This window comes from Orycteropus afer, unplaced genomic scaffold, assembly GCF_000298275.1.
Source record: "Orycteropus afer afer isolate SDZICR_OR568_19922 unplaced genomic scaffold, OryAfe1.0 scaffold00320, whole genome shotgun sequence".
NCBI classification, from domain to species: domain Eukaryota; kingdom Metazoa; phylum Chordata; class Mammalia; order Tubulidentata; family Orycteropodidae; genus Orycteropus; species Orycteropus afer.
This window is the reverse complement of record NW_006921907.1, coordinates 844425-864624: the sequence shown is the minus strand read 5'-3', so window position 1 is coordinate 864624 and position 20200 is coordinate 844425. Positions and strand designations below refer to the sequence as shown.

The 20200-nt window shown below is 41.0% G+C and overlaps 1 protein-coding gene across 1 annotated transcript in view; it reads right to left on the bottom strand.

Moving 5' to 3' along the window:
* Nucleotides 1-410: 410 nt before the first annotated feature.
* TMEM245 (transmembrane protein 245) overlaps nucleotides 411-20200 on the bottom strand; it is a 90023-nt gene continuing 70233 nt past the window's right edge. The window contains exons 12-17 of the mRNA XM_007951944.2: nucleotides 19206-19328; nucleotides 18948-19093; nucleotides 10839-10939; nucleotides 9315-9489; nucleotides 7150-7344; nucleotides 411-456 (exon numbers count right to left, since the gene is read on the bottom strand). Of these exons, the coding sequence (XP_007950135.2) occupies nucleotides 411-456; nucleotides 7150-7344; nucleotides 9315-9489; nucleotides 10839-10939; nucleotides 18948-19093; nucleotides 19206-19328 (786 nt within the window). The remainder of the gene's footprint in view (nucleotides 457-7149; nucleotides 7345-9314; nucleotides 9490-10838; nucleotides 10940-18947; nucleotides 19094-19205; nucleotides 19329-20200) is intronic.

The following is a 20200-nucleotide window of genomic DNA, read 5'->3' as shown; positions in this document are numbered from 1 at the left end:
TCACTGAAGTGACTGTCAGAGAAAAGTGTGAGAACAGATTTCTTAAACTGAAGAAAATGACTTTTAACAGCAAGTAGTTCAGAGCTCGTGAAATAACTTTATAAATACATATAATAATTTAGATAATCAAAGCGGGAAAATTCCAAGTCATGGTACCAGTGTATAAATGGGAATGGAAACTTTTCAAGCCATCTCAGGAACAGTTCAGTGAGCAAACCACATTTCTAAGCTCTAAAGTTGTGTTTCAAAATGCACAGCAGCCCGTGGCAAGTTCTCTCTCGTGCAGGCATTCTGTGGGGAAGCTTTTCTGGGCTCCGGTCTCGGCTCAGCTGAAAGGGCGGAAGGCCACAGCTGAGCTGAACTCGCTGTCAGACGAGCTTCCTAGAGAAATCGTGGTAGTGGAGGCCACATCAGTCTACAGAAGATTTCAGATCTTCAGAAATGTCACGGAAAGTCCTATGAAAAGAAAAGACTTTCATCTTCTAGTTAGTTTTTAGAAAAGAGAGAGAGAAAAGAAAAATCAAATCACAGCTATTAAAAAAAGAAAAACTATGCAGTAATTTACTACCATAAGATAGTTTCTTACCTTTATCCTCTCTGAAAGCCTTAATGAGGTTATGCACTATTCTTTCTTAGTATTTTCACAGAGTATTATTTCAGTCTGCTGTCTGTCATAGAACCCCAGTTTCTACACACACACTCTGCTGTCACATCATATCTAGAAATAATATTGAGGTGGAAAATACTTAGTCCCTCCCACCTAAGGCTATTCTCCCTTAAAGCTCCACATGCTCACGTGACTAAGTTCTGGCCAATGAAATGTAAGTGGAAGTACTGTGCAACTTCTCAGCTGCGACCTTGAAAGAGAAGGATGATGCTTGTCAGCCCTTCTCCCTCTTACTGGCTGAAAAGTGGACATAATTTAGATAAAGAGAAAAAATACTGAGAGAGGAAACATAAAGTGCTAAGTGGGAATATTTTACTATAAAATTAGGACACTTGATCCAGCACAGCCCAAGCTCTGAGGGATGAGGTTCAGGGGAGGGAAAGGGGGGTCTTTTAATCAATGACCCTGTACTTGTACTAGGAGCTCTGGCAGCACAGTGCCTAAGGCATCTGACTGCTAACCTGAAGTTGGTGGTTCAAACCCACCAGCCACTCCGTGGAAGGAAGACTGGGCGATCTACTTCCGTAAAGATTTACCGCCTCAGAAACCGAAGGGGGGTAGCTAGGAGTCGGAATCGACTGGACAGCAGTGGGTTTGGTGGGCTTGTTTTTTTGGGGTATTTGTACGATCTCTGTCCCAAATCAGGTGAGCTAAGAAAATGTTGTTAGTTGGTAGGAAATATCACTAGATGTTTAGTAGCAGTCCTAGGCCACCACACACTAGCTATCAGTAGCACTTCCAAAGCAAAGACAATGAAAAATGTCCCCAGACCTTGCCAAATATTCCGAGGCAAGCAAAATCAACGACCCCCCCATCATGAAAACCATTGCTGTAGTTATCTGCCTACCAATTTATTTATGTATCTACTTCTCACACTCTCACCTGTGTTTCTCTATTTTCAAATTTCTAACACACCTGCAAGTTGGAATCTGTAACTATTCATTTCCTTTAAATTATGAATGAAAACTTCTGCCTCAGGGCAAAGATGCATGAAATCAGATTAAGCCTGTGGCCGCCTAAAGACAGCTTTCTGTTGACAAGTAAATGTAGCTGTTACCTTGAAATTCACACCTACTATTCAATTCTGCCTCCAGGCCAAGAAAGCCTCCAAAAGGACAAAGAAGAAAGAAAACAGGGAAACCTCGCTGATAAGAGGGACTAAGTATTTTCCACCTCAATATTATTTCTAGATATGATGTGACAGCAGAGTGTGTGTGTAGAACTACAGAAGCAAGACCTTAAACAAACCTCTGGTTACTTCTAGGAAAACAAACTAGAGATGGCGACATGATTGGTTTCTGGCCTAATCAACAGGCATAGCTCTAGTCAATCAGCAGGGCTCATGTTATTTACTAATTGTGTGGCTTAGAAACAAAGACACAGACTTGCACTGACAGACTCTATTTCTAAAAATGTTAACTGTTCTACTTGAAGCATCTAAATACAGTATTCTTCCCCTAACCATGAAGATTAAGCTCCTAAGAACCACAGTGGTAACATTTCTTACTGAAGAACAAACAATGCTGACCGGGACCACATGTGGCCAGACAGACAAAAAACTGTCAACATTTTATGCCCCCTTTAACAGCAATGGGGATTGTGTAGTGTGATGTTTCATTCACCTGCTCTTTGAAAATGTTTTGGGATCTGTTTCCCCCAAAGTGTCGGTGACATATTTTAAAATTCATTTTACTTCCCACTCCCCCATACCCTCTACGTAAATATTTAAATCATCTCTGATTTCGAAATACTCAAAAGATGTTGACTGCCAGCATCTGAGAGATGTAGAATAAAACCTGGATGTTTAAAAATAAAAAGCTTTAAGTGATTAAACTGGGTAGCTGGCTCCACTCAGCTCAGTGTATTCCCAAGCTCATCTCCAGCACACAGTTACAAACCTTTGGACAAAGCACGTATCATCAACCATTATGCATATCCCTTCATTTCTAACAAATCTTGAATAAAGTTCTAAGTCTGGGACAGACTATGTCCCATCCTCTTCTAGGAACCTCAGGTTATATTGCAAAATAATCTTTTTGTCTGATTTGCTTTTGGTTTCACTAATTTATTAATTCATCAAATTTTCACTGAACACTTTCTATGTGCCAAGCACCACGCTGGAAATGTGAAAATAATGGTAAGCTAGTTACAACTCCTCTCTTCCCAAAGCTCACCAACTAGTGGAAAAGACAATTAAGAATGAACTTACATAACATAGTTTACATTCCCCTAGACATGCAAGATGCTATGGAGACATACAGCATGGGCCACTCACTCCAGAGAGTTCCAAGAGTGCTTCTGAGAAGACGCATATATTAAATATAGGTCGTAACACCTGGACTTGGCTACAAAGGAGTGGTATTCTTTACAAAGGGGATTCCATATGCAAGGATTAGACTGACTTCATGAAACTAAAACAACTGAAATGAACTGCAAGACAGGTAGCACAAAGAGATGAGTCTGGAGAAACAAAAAAAAGAACGCATGTGAAGTGTTATGGGCAAATTCAAGTTCTGACTGCATTAGGAAGCCTCTGTAAGAGGCTTTTTTTTTTTTAATGTAAAAAAATTTTAGTTGTCTGATGCTTGTTGCACAGTTAGTCATAATTAAAAAAAAGAAAAGCCCGTGAGCCACCTAGTTTACCTATAGGGCTATAGAGCTATTATATGGTTGACTGCATATCCTTAAGGCACAAGGTTATGAAGTTTTTAAAAAGAATGAGGTAGATTTATATGTGATTGCCAAATTTATATTTTCATCTCCAGATTCATATAACTAAATGCCCACTGCGGGAATTTTAAGCAAAAAAGGAACATGAACATATTTATGCTTCAGAAAAGCCATGAAGGTTAGGGTAACAGTTAAGTATAGCCCCTTTCCCAATTCGTTTTCTTTGTTTTCTCTCAGATTTTCAAACTGGAATGCCGAGGAGCACATTCCAACTAAAATTCTTAATGTGAATGTGAAGATCTGAAGGAGTGGTGAGTTTTCTGGAGAACATATTTGTGCCTTATTTTGCAATGACAAAGAACAAAAATTAATTCTTGTTCTATAAAGTACGATGTGACACCTCTGTTACCAAATATTTTATAAAAAGATATTTTTGACTGAACTTTGGATATTTATTTAATTATGAAAGATCTCACAGTCAAGTTAGGATAAAGCTTCTAAAAACACCAGTGACTTACTGTAAACTGTCTCCTACAGGGAAACAATAAGTTGAGATCCCAAAGAACTACATTCCAGCTGTCACCCTTGGTACTGTCAGGTGTGACAGAGGGCAAAGGAAAACTTGAATACAGAGAATGTCACTCCTGGAGGAGCTCCTGGGACAGGCTCCCACCTTCAAATAGACTTTTCTGAGCTTTAATATTGAGCTTGCTGTTCAGTCTTCAATGGGAGTGGAATATGTACATCAAATCAAATCTGATTATCCTGTCTGTGGTGGTTAAGTTTGTGTGTCAACTTGACTGGGCCTGGTTAAAGGCTGGGCAGCTGAATGTAGTTATTCCCCATGGTGAGACTGGTAATCAGCTCCATGGTGGAATCTACTGTGAGCAGCTGAGTAGCTCCCTTAGGGATAGGGTCTGCTTCCTGTATACAAGGAAAAGTCTTGGGGAACAGTCTCTAGCTTATGGCATGCTTGAAACCTGCATGTAGCTGTGCCATTGCTCAGCAGCCTGCCATGCTCTGCCGACCTTGGGACTTTCAATGGACTTGAATTAATGGCCTGCTGTGTGGTTAGGTAATATCAGGACCATGCCTCTTTACTTGCCAACCTTGGGCTCGTCAGTCTCAGCAGTCAGCAGCTGTCTGAGTGAAGAAAAGCCTCCAGCTCCAGTGGGCCAGGAGCAGGAGGCAGAGCTGAAGCCCAAGGCTGAGGGGCTTTCACCCAGCCCCTAGAGCCCAGCACTTTGAACTCAGACTTAAAGCCTCCAAACTGTAAGAGAATAAACTCCTGTTTGTTAAGCCATCCCATTTGTGGTATATTCTTATCAGAGTGGCACTAGGTAACAAAAAAAAACTGTCCAAAAATCGTATAAACTATTCTAAGATGTAAGGTTCCAGGAATGTTTTCACCTCTCCCCACACACCAAAACCAGCTCAGTGTTAACAGAGAAAAAAGGCAGTGATAGGTTCTGCTTGTTGAACTCAGTCCAAAAGAGCTGGGAGCCCAGTACTACATTGCATCTGCTACATTCCTGACGATCGAGATACTCTATTCACCACCCTCAACAGTGAGAAGCAGAGAGAGTTCTGCCCTCCTTCAATCCTCCTTTAAATTGATGCCTGTTCATCTGCCTGTAGACTGCAGTACATAGAAACAGTCTTGTGTGTCTTTGCGCAACCAGTTCCTGCAACTAGAATTAAAAGGAATGTCTGCTTAAGGAAATGCAACTGTCCACCCTCTATTGTCATATTGTAACAACATAAAGTTGCTAACAGAAGCCAAGCCCTTCTGTAGCTCATGCTTCTGTACACTTCATTCCTTCAAGGCCCATCCATTAGTCCAACTAGGAAATGAGCGCATCCCAAGTACAAACATGGCTGACAGGTTCTATGGACCAGCCCACAACTGTCAGCCTCTATAGTCTGTAACTGAAACAGACATGGCGCCTGCAGTCAAAGGAAACACAGTCAAGTGGGAAGGTGAGTAACGTAACGTATGAACAAAAGCTGCATCATGAAGGTAAAGTTCGAGGTGCTATAAAGCTTCCTAACCCATCTTGGAAAAGGTGGTCTGATGAACTGACATTTGAGTTAAGATCTTAAGAACGATTAGGAGTTATGTGAGCAAGGAAAGACTTGGGGGGGGGGGGCCCAGACCAAGAAATGGTTAGAAGGAGCCTGATGCATCTGAGGCCCTGACAGGAGGCCGGTATGACTGCACTTAGACACGAAGGAAGAAAGTGTTTCAGAGTTAGTGAGGTGGGCACAGGTCAAATCAGGTAGGGCCTTGCTAATCATGTCGGGGATTTTGATCTTTCTCCTAAAACCAACGGGAAACCTTTCTACTGAGTTTCAAGACCAAATGTGCTTGCATAGATTACGAACTGCAGGATGAAGAACAGAACAGAAAATAGTAAGGGTAGATGCTGAGGGATTCCGTAGGTGACTAAGTCTATGCAGCAGTCCAGGTGAGAAGCGCCTAGACCAACTCAGACCAGGGAGGTGGCAATAGAGACAAAGAGGCAAAGACAGATCTTGAGGTAGAACTGGCAGGACCTGCACAGATGACAACTGAGGGCATGGGATGTGATAAGGATGACACCCTGACAGATGTCAGCAGAGGGTAACATTTACGGAACTAGGAACCCGAGGAGAACTCTGCTGCTCTTTGGGGGGTGGGGTGGGGAAGAAAAGAGCAGAGGAAGATCCTGAATTCAGACCCACCAGCCCACCCACTTGTTAGCTGTAAGACTGTGGGCAGGTTACCGTGTCTATGCCTTGATGTCCTCATTTATGAAACAGGGAAAATGACAGTGTCTAATCATGTATGAAAACACTGGATAGATTGAGTAGAAGGAGTAAGATAACACACATAAAGCTCTGATCAGAGAACTTGTCACACAGTAAACCCCCAAAAATGTTAGCAGTATTTGTTTTTGTTACTATTTAAGAGGTCAATTAGATGTGTCACTAAAGAATGACATACTGAATGTACATTTGCTTCAGGCTCTCCCAAAACGCCATTAGAATGTCAGCAAAAGGATTTCTTAAAAGGTATAAACCCATCAAAAAAAAATTAAAAAGTTGAGAAGAGGTAATGTGATTTCTGGTACAATCATGTAAGGAAACTATTTGGCAATATCTACTAAAGTGAAAATAGATGTATACCCAGCAATTCTATTTCTAGGTATGTACTCAACTGAAATAAGTACTCATGTCCACAAAAAAAGCATGTAGAAGAATGCTCACAGCACCTTCATTCATAATAGCCATACACAGGAAATTACCCAAACATCATCAATGCTACCAAGGAATAGACTGGAATATTAAATGTTGTTGTTTGTTGCTAAGTGCTATCGAGTCAGACCCGACTCACAGCGACCCCTCCTTGAGCTTCTGAGGAGGTATCACTATGGAAGTAGATTGCCCAACCTTTCTTCTGAGGAATGGCTAGTGGGTTTGAACCACCAGCCTTCTGGTTAGCAGTCAAGTGCCTTAGGTACTATGCTACCAGAGCCCAAACTACTATAAGGATAAAAAACATGGGCATAATGTTCAGCATAAGAAACCTGACTAAAGAGTCCATACTAAATTATCATTTTGCGTGAAGTTTGGAAGCAGGCAAAACTCATCTAAGGTGAAAGAAGTCAGAATACTGGTGAGAGAGGGGCTTGACTGAGTGTTTTCTGCAGTCTTCAGCCCAGCCCTGGTACTAAGGCACCTGTATCCTGATAGACTAGTCAGATGCAAAACACAGAGACGCGACGGTTCCATTTTCACACATGGTTTACAATCATTCTGCTTTAACTCACCGCTGAGTCGGAGCAGGCCACGGGGTCTGGTTTGGCGTGGGCACTGAGTTTGTGGGACTCACCAGCATGGCAGTATAGATATTGGAAGCAACCACAAGTATGCAGAGAAGTATAGGCCCAATGATTGCTCCCTCCAGGCCAAGGTAGTAAGCTCCCCCAGCCACTGCCAAGCCTGTCAAGTAAGGATGGCCACCTCTGGAATGAAAAGCACATTGATTAGTTCATGAGTTTTAAGAAACATAAACCTTGGAGTAAATCTGAAATACATCCTCTAACACAAAGTTAATGATCCAATGTACCAACGCATACTTTTTATTGTATTATCAGCTTTAGACTTAGCTTCAGATTACTTCAATACAGACAACTCAATATTGATTATAATAATATTTAGATGCAAGAATTTTCTCACAAATGGAGCATGTGTGTGAAATATGCTTCTCTTTATAGGTCCATCAACTAAAGAAGTAAGTCAACATGCTAAGAGAGATTAATCACCCGTTACAGAGAGCCACCTCAAGTGGGTTAATGTTGACTTCTGACTGGTCATTTAAGTCATCTATTAAATTTTCCTCCATCAAGAATAATTAAGCAGGTACAATTTAGGATATAATTCAGTTAATTGTGTTTTTTGTAAAACAGCAGCAAAATAGCATCCCTGTTATTCATAGGTTAGATTTCTGGCAACCTCCAAAACTACTGTTTTTAACACAGGTGAAACATCAAGTCCTCCTGAGGAAAACATCTGTCATAAGCCCAAGCTGCTCTTTCACAGGAGAGTCATAATTGCCTGCAGTTTATCACAGTGTCACTTGCATAAGTGGAATAAAACAGAGGACAGCAGCACAACACACTGGTAACGACAACAAGGGGCCCCCGACATAAAAGAGAGTAAGAGCTGAGATAGTTCGTTGGCTTTCTGCTTTTTACACACAAATGAGCACAATTCTGTGAGGGGTGAAAAAATAAATGCCTTGGAAGGATGTTCTATATAATATTATAGTCCAACAAATAACACACATGGTGAAGGAGTCTACCTCATTCTAAAAAACACTTAGGGTAGTGTTCATGTAGCTGCATAAGTCAGCTTTTCAATAAACAATACATTCAAGGAAAATTTCTATCAAAATTCTTTAAAGAATTAAAGAAAGAAGAAAGTATAGGAGCTTTAAGTAAAAGTTTAATTTATTAAAAAACAAAACAATTTACACAAAACTTTCATTTCCTAGTACCCATTCCCATCAAGTCAATTTCAACTCATAGTAACTGTGACATAGAACTGCCCCACAGGGTGTCCAAGGCTGTGATCTTTATGAAAACAGACTGCCACATCTCTCTGTAGGACGGCTGGTGGGATCAAACTGTCTACCTTTTGATGAGCAGCTGAGTGCTTTCCTCATTGCACCACCAGGCATCCTTCTCATTTCCTAATACCAAAAAACCAAATGCACTGCCCTCAAGTCGATTCAACTCACAGTGACCCTTCCTTGGGTTTGTTTCCGAGGCCATATCTCTACGGAAGTAGACGGCCCAATCCTCCTTCCGAGGAGTGGCTGGTAGACTTGAACCACCAGCCTTCTGGTTAGCAGTCAAATGCCTTGCGCACTACACCACCAGAGCTCCCAATATTGCTGGTTAAATAAAGTATTTTTTATTTTAAAAAATAAAACTACATGTAAGTTTTAAAGGAGCTCTGGTAGCATAGTGCCTAAGGCACTTGACTGCTAACCAGAAGACTGGTGGTTCAAACCCACCAGCCACTCCTTGGAAGGAAGGTTGAGCAATCTACTTCCATACTGATTCTGCCTCAGAAATCCACGGATGGGTCGCTATGAGTTGAGCCTGACTCAACGGAACATAACAACAACAACAGGTTAAATACACTAAGTCAAGAGACAATTGTTTAAATTTGGATTTCACCCTGGATCTCATATAATATAAATAGTACTTACATAATAACAAAAAAAATCTCATACTTCAGATTAGTTATTTTTAAAGTAAACTTTCATTATATCAGTGGGAACATAAAAGGCTATTTCACTGAAAAATCCTACCACCCATGTCTTCCTCTCCTGTCCCCAGTGGGGGGGGGGGGTCCTTAAAAAAAAGTCGTAGCAATCTCCCTGGATGACTCACCAGCAGCCTCGGCAATTCTGTCGAACACTTACCCTGAGATATCAGAATAGATGGCAGTATCTACAAAGTATGTTGGCAAGAGATGAAAAACCAGCAGTAAGATGGCTTTGCATCCCAGGCCTTGAGTAAGCCACAGGTCTAGAACTGCAGGTACCGCTGCCCAGTACGTCCCCAGAAATGGCACCGCTCCGAGAATTGCCGCCAAAGCTAACACAAAATGAGAAGAGGGAAAGCAACCTCATGTCATCATCCACACAGCAACAAACAGCAGAGCCAACTCCTCCTGCTTAAAACCTCTACCAAAACAAGTGAAACAAACAAACCCAAGTGTTAGGAGAATGATCTGCTCTGTTTAACTGAATTTTCTAGTTAGTTGAAGGTCCAATATCTTAAAACTTGACATTGAAGACATTTCTAAAAGGTGTATGTATCTGCTTTGGTAATCTGTTCACAAACAACGAAACAGTAGTGTCTGGAGATCACTACTCTGAATCAGCAGTTAACAGTGAGTATACAGTCCTATAAACATAACCTCAAGTCCAAAGCCAAAGCAGAAATTAGCTTCCAAACCTCAGCTATGAATGCCCCTTTCTAGGAAGAATGGAGTGTGATTTAAAAAGCAAAAACAAAACACTCCTGAGATTGGAGGGGTTTCGTTTAAGCCCACTCCTTCCGTCACAGCATGTTCTAGCACCCGCTCCATTTGACCCTGCAGACCAAGACTCCGGGGAGGGGCACTCTCATTCCAAGTCTACCAGCAACCAGGTATCTGACCCTGGGAAACCGTTCTCTCATCTATAAAACAGAGGTGACACCACCTAGTTTGCCTGCCTTAAAAGGTTAGAAAAAAATAACCACTTTCATGTGCTCTCAGGGTGCTTGCATGTCAGAGGGTGGGATAGAGGATACCGAAGTGGGAAGGAACATGAATGAACTTGGGAATATAGAGAAGAAAGGGGCCACCGTTAAAGGAGGGAAACAATGGTAGTAGCTGTAAATATGGAAAGCTGATATACTGAGGAAAATAAGCCACAGCCACAGAAATACAGGAAGAAAGTAGCAGAAAGGGTAACAGCAGAAAAGAACAAGATGATCGTTAAATTGAAAATCGCTGGGTGCCTGGTGTTTACAGAATTCGGGTTAGCAGAACTGTTCTGGGAGGTATGGAGGCAGCTTATCTGCTCTGAGAAGCAGGCAACTTGCCCCAGGGCAGCATCCCAAATGGGACATGGGTTTCTGACTGCTCACTGCTCCTTACCAACCAGTTCAGTTCCAACATTTAATGGGTGCCGATTATATGCTAAATGTTAGGCTGAGTGCTAGGACACTCATTCATTTAACAAATATTTATGTAGTGTTTTCTATGTGCTAATACTGTTCTAGCTTCTGAAGATTCTGCAATAAACAAACATTATGAATCATATTCCTGGTCCTAATCTGGACTAGATCACCTACTACAAATTTTAGTATTTCAACCTTGAGAAAGATATTTCCTAATGCAAATGAAATGCCTTATCATCTTTAAATACAACACAAAGGAAGTTATTGGTTGTTACCTGATGGTATGAAGACAATATTGATGCCAAATATAGTATGAGTCAGCCAGGTGTACAATCCATAGAAGCCAGCCATTTTGAGGGACGCATCAAACACCCCTCTAGAATGTCCAAAGATCAAAGAAAAAGTAAATAAACACAGTATCATTTTGTGATTCAGAACAGTCAATACTTGTAGGCTTCCAGCTCCTTCATTCCAAATCTAGTAAGTTTCCATTTTTCTCCTGCTCCAAGAACCCCGTCTTCATTTTTTATTTTAAAGAAACATAAAGATCTAGACACACTTTCAGAATCTTGAAAGTGTATGTTTAGTAAATTATTCTTAAAGTTTGTTTGAAGAAAAAAATAAAGCATTTTAAAATATCCTATTCACTTAAATAGTTCATCTTTTCATTTCTGAGGCAGACAGTTCAAGGACAAAATAACAGATGGAAACAAAATTAAACATGTAGATAGCATGTTTCAGAGAAGACAGCTAAACTAAGAAATTCAGGCTGTGACCATGGCCCCTACCGGGAAGAGCAAGTGAGGATTAGTGTAACTTATACTTCATTAGTCAACAAGTATCAGCTTCCCACACTTCCTCAACTGTGTAACCAGCCTCCAATGTAACTTCTGTTACAAATGCTATCAAGGAATATAGGTCATCCGGGAAGAATTTATGAGAAAAATCTCTTACAAACCCTCAAGTAAAATCAGAAAGAGTTGGAAAACAGAAGGGATACATATACTCAGTGATGATAGAAACGCAGGTCGTGAAAGGCTGCCACTTCCAGGACATCATTTTTGCTTTTCAGTTGGAAGATTAATGGTGTAGCACAGTGTAAGAAGGAAGAACGAGGAGCTGCTCAGAAGAGAGCACAAAGGCCATGTCCGTAACAATCCAAAGGTATCATCACAACATCATAAAAACCAGGACCTGGCTGAGGGCAGGGGAGACAGAAGAAAAGCCGTCTATCCTCCTACAAGCAGGTACAGTGGCAGCACAAGAAACATCCACACACACGAAACAGAACCTGTGCTTTTCCAAAACATTCTAAGAGGTCTAGCAGAGAACACAAGCAAGCTCGGGAACCCCATGATTCAGTCAGAGAGAGAGCTGGGGCATGGATGTGGTGAGGACAGACTGGCTCCCCAAACTGTGAAACCTTCTTCATCGTCCTGACCAAGACCTCCCTTGAAAATGTTTTCAAGGTGCCATGTGACACTGAGGACTGAGATAGAAATTCTGTCAGTGAGACTGAAAGGAGACAGTCCACAGTAATATAAAGGGTCTGAACTGAATGGAGGAGACAGAGGGAGAACAGAAGACGGCAAGAGTCCCAGGTCTGAATCTGAAGGGTCTGTAAGAGACGCAGCCTCAAAGACAGGGAGACGTCAGAATGGGAAAGCACACAGAAGAAAAGGGACTGAGTTCACTTTTGAGCTATGGCCAATAGGATGACGAACATAAGCTAGTGGTAGCTGGAAATAAGAGACAAGGCTTAACAGAAAACTCAGGACAAAAGATTTAAGATGCAGCAGAACAGGTTCATCATGAGAAAGGATAAGCCACCGGAGGGGCAAGCCCAGAGGAAATGTGCAACAGGCTACATTCTCAGAAAGGACCAAAGGGCGGATCCAGCAGTCGAAGGGATAAAGACATAACCTCTGAAGAAGGAAAATCACCAGGATGCACACTCCCAGAGACCAAAGGAAAGGACATTTTAGGAAGAAAAGAATTTAGTAAGGCCAATTACCACAGAGAGATCAGTGAGAATAAAGACTAACAAAATGCACTGAGTTTGACTAGAACTGGGAAGGTCAATGTGAAGACACAGGTGCTTTCATTAACTTATTTAACATTTTTTTTGAGCAAAAAAAAAAAGGCTGACATTGAAGGTATAATAGAGCATCATAATAGCATGACCCCGCTGGGTGGCAAATAAGCAAAGCTCAAACTCCACAAGTAAACCCTGGAGGTACTTTTAGGCTTAAAACTTGAGAGATAAAAAGAGAACATCAGAGTGTGTTTAACAGTTAAAAAGTAAACAGTAGGGACAGGTATGCAATTTATACTTAAGCGCTTTCACTTCTTTAAACTTTGCTATAACTTTTTTTTTTTTTTTTTTTTTTTTAATTAGGATTTGGGTGAAGATTTACAGAGTAAATTCACTTTTCATACAGCAGTTCACATATACTTTGTCTCATGTCATTGACCAAAATTTACAATGCAGCAGCTCCCCTCCCACTTCCTCCCCATAGTTACCTCCTCCCAGTGTCCATCCCTTCATACTCTTCTGCACCCTGAGCTATCTCCCTGTGCATAAGCAGCCCTTCCTTCTCCCATGATTGTTCTCTCCAGGGCGTGTGTCTACTTGAGGTAAATGTTTAACTCACATGCCTGTACTTTGTTTGGCTGGAAACCACAGTTGTGGGTTCAATTCCAGACCTGAAGGGCAGCTAGGGGCCATAGTCTCAGTGGTTACACCAGGCTCCATTGGACCAGCAAACCTGGTCCCCACCTTCTTTTTTTTTTTTTTGCCTCTAAATAATTTTGAGTTTTGTACCACATTGTTCTCCCTCTTTATGCAGGATCTCCTACATCCCTTCCAAGTGGATGGCAGTGGTAGCTGGGCACCATCTAGTTCTTCTGGTCTCATAGTTGTATAGGTTGCAGATCGGATGGTGTACCAGTCGCTAGGACTGATTGTTTCCATTAATTTTGGTTTTCTTCTTTCTTCTTGACGAGGAGAGACCCGTTGTTGCATTAAACTTTGCTATAACTTTTATATTAAGGTTTAGAGCTGGAGCTTAAAACTTGTATGTTGTTTTATTTTAATTAAAAAAAAAAAAGAAAACCTTATTCAACCAGCAGTATTAGAAAATGAGGGAGCTCTGGTGGCATAGTGCCTAAGGCATTTGACTGCTAACCAGAAGCCTGGTGGGTCAAACCCAGCAGCCACTCCTCAGAAGGAAGGCTGGGCAATCTACTTCTGTAGTGATACTACCTTGGAAACCCAAGGAGAGGTCGCTATGAGCCGGATCCAACTCGACAGTGAGTTTGGTTTTTATCAGGAAATGAGAAGGATACCTGGTGGTGCCTCTGCTGCTAATCAAAAGGTAGACAGTTCGAACCCACCAGCCGTCCTACAGAGAGATGTGGCGGTCTGTTTCCATAAAGATCACAGCCTTGGAAACCCTATGGGGCAGTTCTGTTCTGTCTCACAGAGTTACTATGAGTTGGATCTGACTCGATGGGAATGGGTAGTAGAAAAATTTTGTGTAAATTGTTTTGTTTTTTAATAAATGAAACTTTCACTTTAACTCAGGATTTGATTAGATGACTTGCTTTCAAAGGAATGAGATGTGAAGCAGGGAATGTGGTGGGGAGAGAAGGACAAACTGCAGTCAAGAAGCTCTATGCAATCAGTACATAAAGGCCTGGATAGTAGAGAAGTGGGGAGAGTATATCCAAGGTAACAGAAAAAAAGAGGAGTGAAGAGTCCAAACCAAATTCTGCCAACCCCACATTTCCTTACATTGGCTCTGCCTTCTTTTCTTTCTAAAGGTCAAACAGGAAGACTATCATTCCCCACAACAGCTACTATTCACCCTACCAGTATCTATCCTCTGCAATATGGTGCACGTCAAGTAGAAGGCGAGGAAGTGGAGAGGACATAGCACATCTAATTATCAGCTGGGACAAGTGTTTCTCATCTCTTGTGATCCATGACCCCAATCCCTCTGCCTTTCTTGGATCTTCTGCCACAGACACACAGTCCCACAGTCGAATGTCCAAGGTGAGGGTTATGGTCATGCCATACATGCAGACCTACAGAGCTTCTAAGGGAGAGTGGGGAAAAGCCAGTTACACAGAAACCTTCCCTTCCCTCTGGAAACTGCAGTGAGTCACACACACAGATGCAATACAACAGTGACATCACATCAAGTCATCGGGAAATCCTACAAGTAATGGTATTAATTCAGTATTTTGATATAGTTAACACATGGTTTATGTCCTTGGCAATGCCCAGTGATCTTGGATGCTTACTCTGGGGCTACCCAAAACATTAACACGTTCCTCAATATGAAAAGGGGTTGTTAAAATTATATCGGCAAATTGTAAACATTTGTATCTTAAAACTAGTTCTTTTATAAGCTAATGAAAATGAATTTGGCAATTTCTGAAGCATCATAATGAGAAACTGTAAGACAAATTTTTAAGTCATTTCTCTTGAAAACTTATGTGAAAGTTCAGGTCTATTAGCTCAGTCTTTAATCAGTTGGCTGAAAAGCCATTCTATTACCAGCCCGCTTAGTATTAAGAATTCTAGCTAATTTTACTCTCCCAAATATGTATACGGAAGGAAAACTGAGCAATCTCTACTTCTGCAGAGATACTGCCTCAGAAACCCAAGGAGGGGTGGCTCTGAGTCCAATCGACTCGATGGCAGTAAGTTTGGTTTTGGTAAATATGCATAAGAGATTTTGCCTTGCTATTTCAGGAGAGGTAGCCCTTCAAATACATGGAAATACATTCTCTTACAGCTTTAAACCATTCCTTACACATTTCATTTAAAATAACAGTTGTTTAGAACTTTAAATCCATGAAAATTTCTTTCCAATGAATGTTTTATTTACTGTAAGTCAAAAACGGAAACACTGATTTATTCAATGATCAACGCTGATTTTTCAAAACAAAATATTTTCAATTTTCCCAAGCTGATGGGTAGGGTGGGAAGACTGTTCCCTTTCTAAGGACAATCTCATGGTCCACACACTTTCCCATCTGATCCAGCAGTGGCACTGCCACCCACCAGCACTGAAAGCTGAGATCCCAGCAAGCAAGAGCCACACCCGTGTGCATGCACTCATGTGAAAGCATCACACATACTAAATTGCACTGAGGCCGTGACAACATGCAACTTAGTAATGTGCAATATCTCCACCAGAGCAAGCAGAATGGGAGCATCAGGGAGAGGAATGCGATGCAGACATTCAGGAGACACATGCTGCTGAGGAGGGCCAACGGTCTGGGGATAAAGGATGCATGCCACCAAGTCAGAAATTCACACACTGAAAACCCAGTCACAAAAGTGTTCCGTTTAGAAGAACACTTATTCAAAATTGAGAATACTAATTCAGTTGCAAAAATTCAATGAGACAGTGATTATAAAGTAGCCACATACTTCAGAATCAAAGTTTGAAGAACAAAGACAGTTTCAAAATCATGCTAACTCCCAAGTTCAATTACACTTGTAACTTATTAATGAATCATATAAAAGGAGTGAAGTGATTTTCCACTTCATTACCACAACAATGATGGCTGATGATTGATATTTATAAGATCTGATATCACTGGTAATTTGCAGACTAAACTGAGGACATTAATATTTTTGTAATCATTTATGTAATATTTTTTCTCTTAAATATTTTTCTTCATGAAGAAACAGTCTTTATTGAATACAATCCTTCAGAATGAAAAATCTGACAAGAGCTCTTAGAAACGAAGTCACTGCTATCATTCATATTTACACACAAATATACATATACACACATACAGATGAACATACACATAGATATATATGTGTATATATGGATACATATGTACATGAATGCTTTTCAGAGGAATCTTTGTAAAACCAGTATATTTTAAGTCTTGAATTTGGCCCAGTAAGGAAATAGACCAAAAGACTTAAACTGCTAAAAGTCACCCTGAATTATAATCTTTAATTTAAATAACTGCGTATGTCTATGATTCGAAAAATTTCCCAAGCTAAACAGCAAGTTCTCTAGTCTCTACCACATTCACCAGATTCACAAAAATGCATCTTCTTTGAGAATCATGAGGATTATAGTTCTGGTACTAAAGGTTGTTAAATTTTTTTTGTCTTAAAATTAGGCTGATAATAAAATGAATGGATTTTGTCGCAATTTACTTTGGGAGAAAGTACCAAGACAAGGAGCTGCTGTTACAGTGCATGATTATTGTGTACAATCCCAAGAAGAAAATCGAACTGGTAAAAAGAGACATATGTTTCTCTAGATGGCAACACCCTTTCTAATCTCAGATTCCCTCCTGAGCTTTGGATGTAAACTTCTAGCTGCCAGCCCCCTAAGTCTGTCTGAATGGTCTCAGAACATCACAAATTTAACTGATGATCTTGGTGTAATAGAATCAGCCTGTTTTGAATCAGCCAAACCTACGTGTTAATCACAGGCTCCAGCAGAAACCACAAAACTAAAACGAAGGAGGTATGGGAAACAGATGACTTGGTGACAGATTTGTAAACAGAGGGCAGTCAACCAGTGATTCACTCTGGAAAGCAAAATGCAAGAAAACCAGAGAACTGTGAACTTTTTAAATAGAAAAGTATTTTTGAGAATCAAAATTAGTGCTAACATAGGTCACTTTCTAAAAACGAAGCATCATCTTTCTTGAAGCTCTTTATGCACAGGGTAGGTATTTTTTGGTAGGGTTTCAATCAGGTCACACTGACTAAAGGAGTCCTGCCAGCCTCTGACATGATTGGTCCAACAGGTTTTCCTATTGGGAAGGTATGTTTTACCTTTTTAATAACATTTGCATAAACTTTTTTTGAGTCACAATCATTACACTTACACAAATAAAAGTTAACCTAGTGCTAAAATTCCCATCATCTCATTTATTCAGTAAGGACAGTAATCTACAGTCTCATAGATTTAGAAGGAATACTAAAGCCGGTAGGACTGGTCACCATTTCCTTAAAGACAGCTTCACTCTGAAAGCTGTTACATTAGATGATATACCCCCAACCTCTGGAATCTTTACACAGATGGCCCCCACGTGGATACCCAAGGGCACCACAGGGTATCTATCTTCTTGAAGAAGAACAATTATTTTCTGACCTCATATGATGTCCAATCAAGGAACCAAGATATTGGTGAAGAGTACCCAGGCACTGCTGGTAGGAAAAAGGGAGGAAACCTACAAGTTTCCAGAGACAACACACTGTAGAAGCATCTTCTCTGAATGTAACTGAGCCTTTTCTTGGGAAAACAGGGTGTCTTTACCAGCTGTTAGCTTTATTCTTCAAGAGAAGCTTCAGACCACCTGGCTAAGCACTCACTAGGAAAGAAGCTCTCATGGATTACCTGAAGATGTAGCTTGAGTAGATATTCACAAGAAGTAAAAATGTAGTGCATTCTTATGAATGAGTTAACAGCAATGAGGACAGCGCTTAGGTGAGGAGCTAAGAGTCCTAGGCTGCAAAAGTTCTCTCCCGATCAGAAATGGTAAAAGGGAAACAGAAAAAGAAGCCAGGAGCCGGTGAGCTAGAAAAAGCTTATCAATAGTGAAAGATGAAGAAGAAGCTCCTTCAGAAATCGTGTCTGCAATACATGGATCCCAGACCGCATGATAAAATTTTCTGGCCCGAACCCACATATGATACAGGAATACGGAATCTATGACTTAGGGATAACCAAACGCTGCATTTTCAGTGTCCAAGCCAACTCCTGCAAAAGGCACAGCCTAGCCACTCCTCCCTGGACAAAGGTGGAATTCTTGGAAAGAGGAGGAGGCTTCTGAAAGGAGGCGAGGTCTGCTTGTGGTAGGAGAAGGGGGTTCACATAAACAAAAAACTTGATGGCAGACGCCAGAGAACAACCTGCTGACAGGAAGCTGATGGGAACAGGACGTCAAATCTTTGCTAATCACAGGCTTGAGAGTAAGATATTAAAACTGCTTTGGACTTTTTTTTAAATTAACATTTGTCCTGCTCATGAAATCTTCTCAAAAGGAGACAGAAATCTTGATAATGTCAGTGACCTTTGCTAGTTCAGCATGGACTGTGGTGGCATAGTGCCACCACATAGTGACTGCTAACCAGAAGGCTGATGGTTCAAATCCACCAGCCACTCCTCAGAAGGAAGACTGCACAATCTACTTCTGTAGAGAAACCGCCTCAGAAACCCAAGGTGAGGTGAGTTGGAATAGACTCGACAGCAGTGAGAGTGTGTGTGTGTGTCTCTGTGTGTGTGTGCACGCGCACACGTGCGCGTAACTAGCAAGCTCAAGACAGGAAAGTAGCTTCTCGTGGGAAACAGTGTCTAAGGAATTAAGGACAGCATAAATCTCATTCCTACCTGATAGCTTCTTCCACAGACTGGCCAATGATATTAGAAGACGGACCTGGCTGAGATAATGGGGTCAGGCTTATCACCCACTTCACTGGTTTGTAGTACTCATCACTGGAACTTAACAGATAAAACAGTGTGGTCAGGAAAATTATCTGCAAAACAAAGGACAGTATCTCCTAAATAATCATCTTCTGCAACTACAGGAAGAGAAACATCCACAGAAGCTAATGGCAGCCGGAACATGCTTCATCTACATGTACGTACCAGAGAAAGCACGAAATTGAGAAGGGCAGTCCCACTGTAGAAGAGAATGGTCAGCAGCATCGTGACAGTGGTAAAGAGCAGGCTCACGTTCCGGCTCATAACAATCCACAGAGACTCCAAGATCTAAAGAGAGAAAGCTGGATGCAGGACCACTCCTCGCGGAGAGTTCCCACAGCAATCTAGCGTGCTTCTGATCTAGGGTTTAATTACCACACACTGGTACTAAAGGCAAGAACTGAACATATTAAAACGAAAAAAACTGAAGACACTTAGATGCTCAATAGTAACCAAAACGGTTAAATAAATTATGGTAAGTCCCATCCCTTGAAAAAAACAAACCCACTGCCATCAAGTTGACTCTGACTTATAGTGATCCTATAGGACAGAGAAGGAGCTCTGGTGACATAGTGGGTAAGCCACTTAGCTGCTAGCCAGAAGGTAAGCACTTCAAACCCACCAGCTCCCCCATGGGAGAAGGATGAGGCAATCTACTTCCTAAAGATTTACAGCCTTTGAAATCAAATTGGGGTCACTATGAGTCAGAATCGACTCAATGGCAGTGGGTTTGGTTTTGGGTTTTTTTTATAGGACAAAGTTACAATGCCCTGCAGGGTTTTCAAAGCTATAAATCTTTATGGAAGTAAAGACTGCCCCATCTTTCTCCTCCGTAACAGCTGGTAGGTTCCAACTGTTAACTTTTCAGTAATAGCAGAGTGCTTAACCACCGTGCCACCAAGGCTCCTAAAATAGTATCACACAGTCATTAGAAACATTTCTATTATAACAAAGAAAAATACTTAATGATATAAGGCCAAGTTTAAAAGGCAGACTTTTCAATGCCAAGTTAAAAATTTTTATGTATGATAATAACTACGTAAAAAATGGCATTTGGGAAAAAACTATAGGAAAATAAGCAAAATGCCACCTATGATGACTTTATGCTCAGAGGACCATGAGCAATTTTTTCCTTAAGAGTTCAACATTAAAGTCCGTTA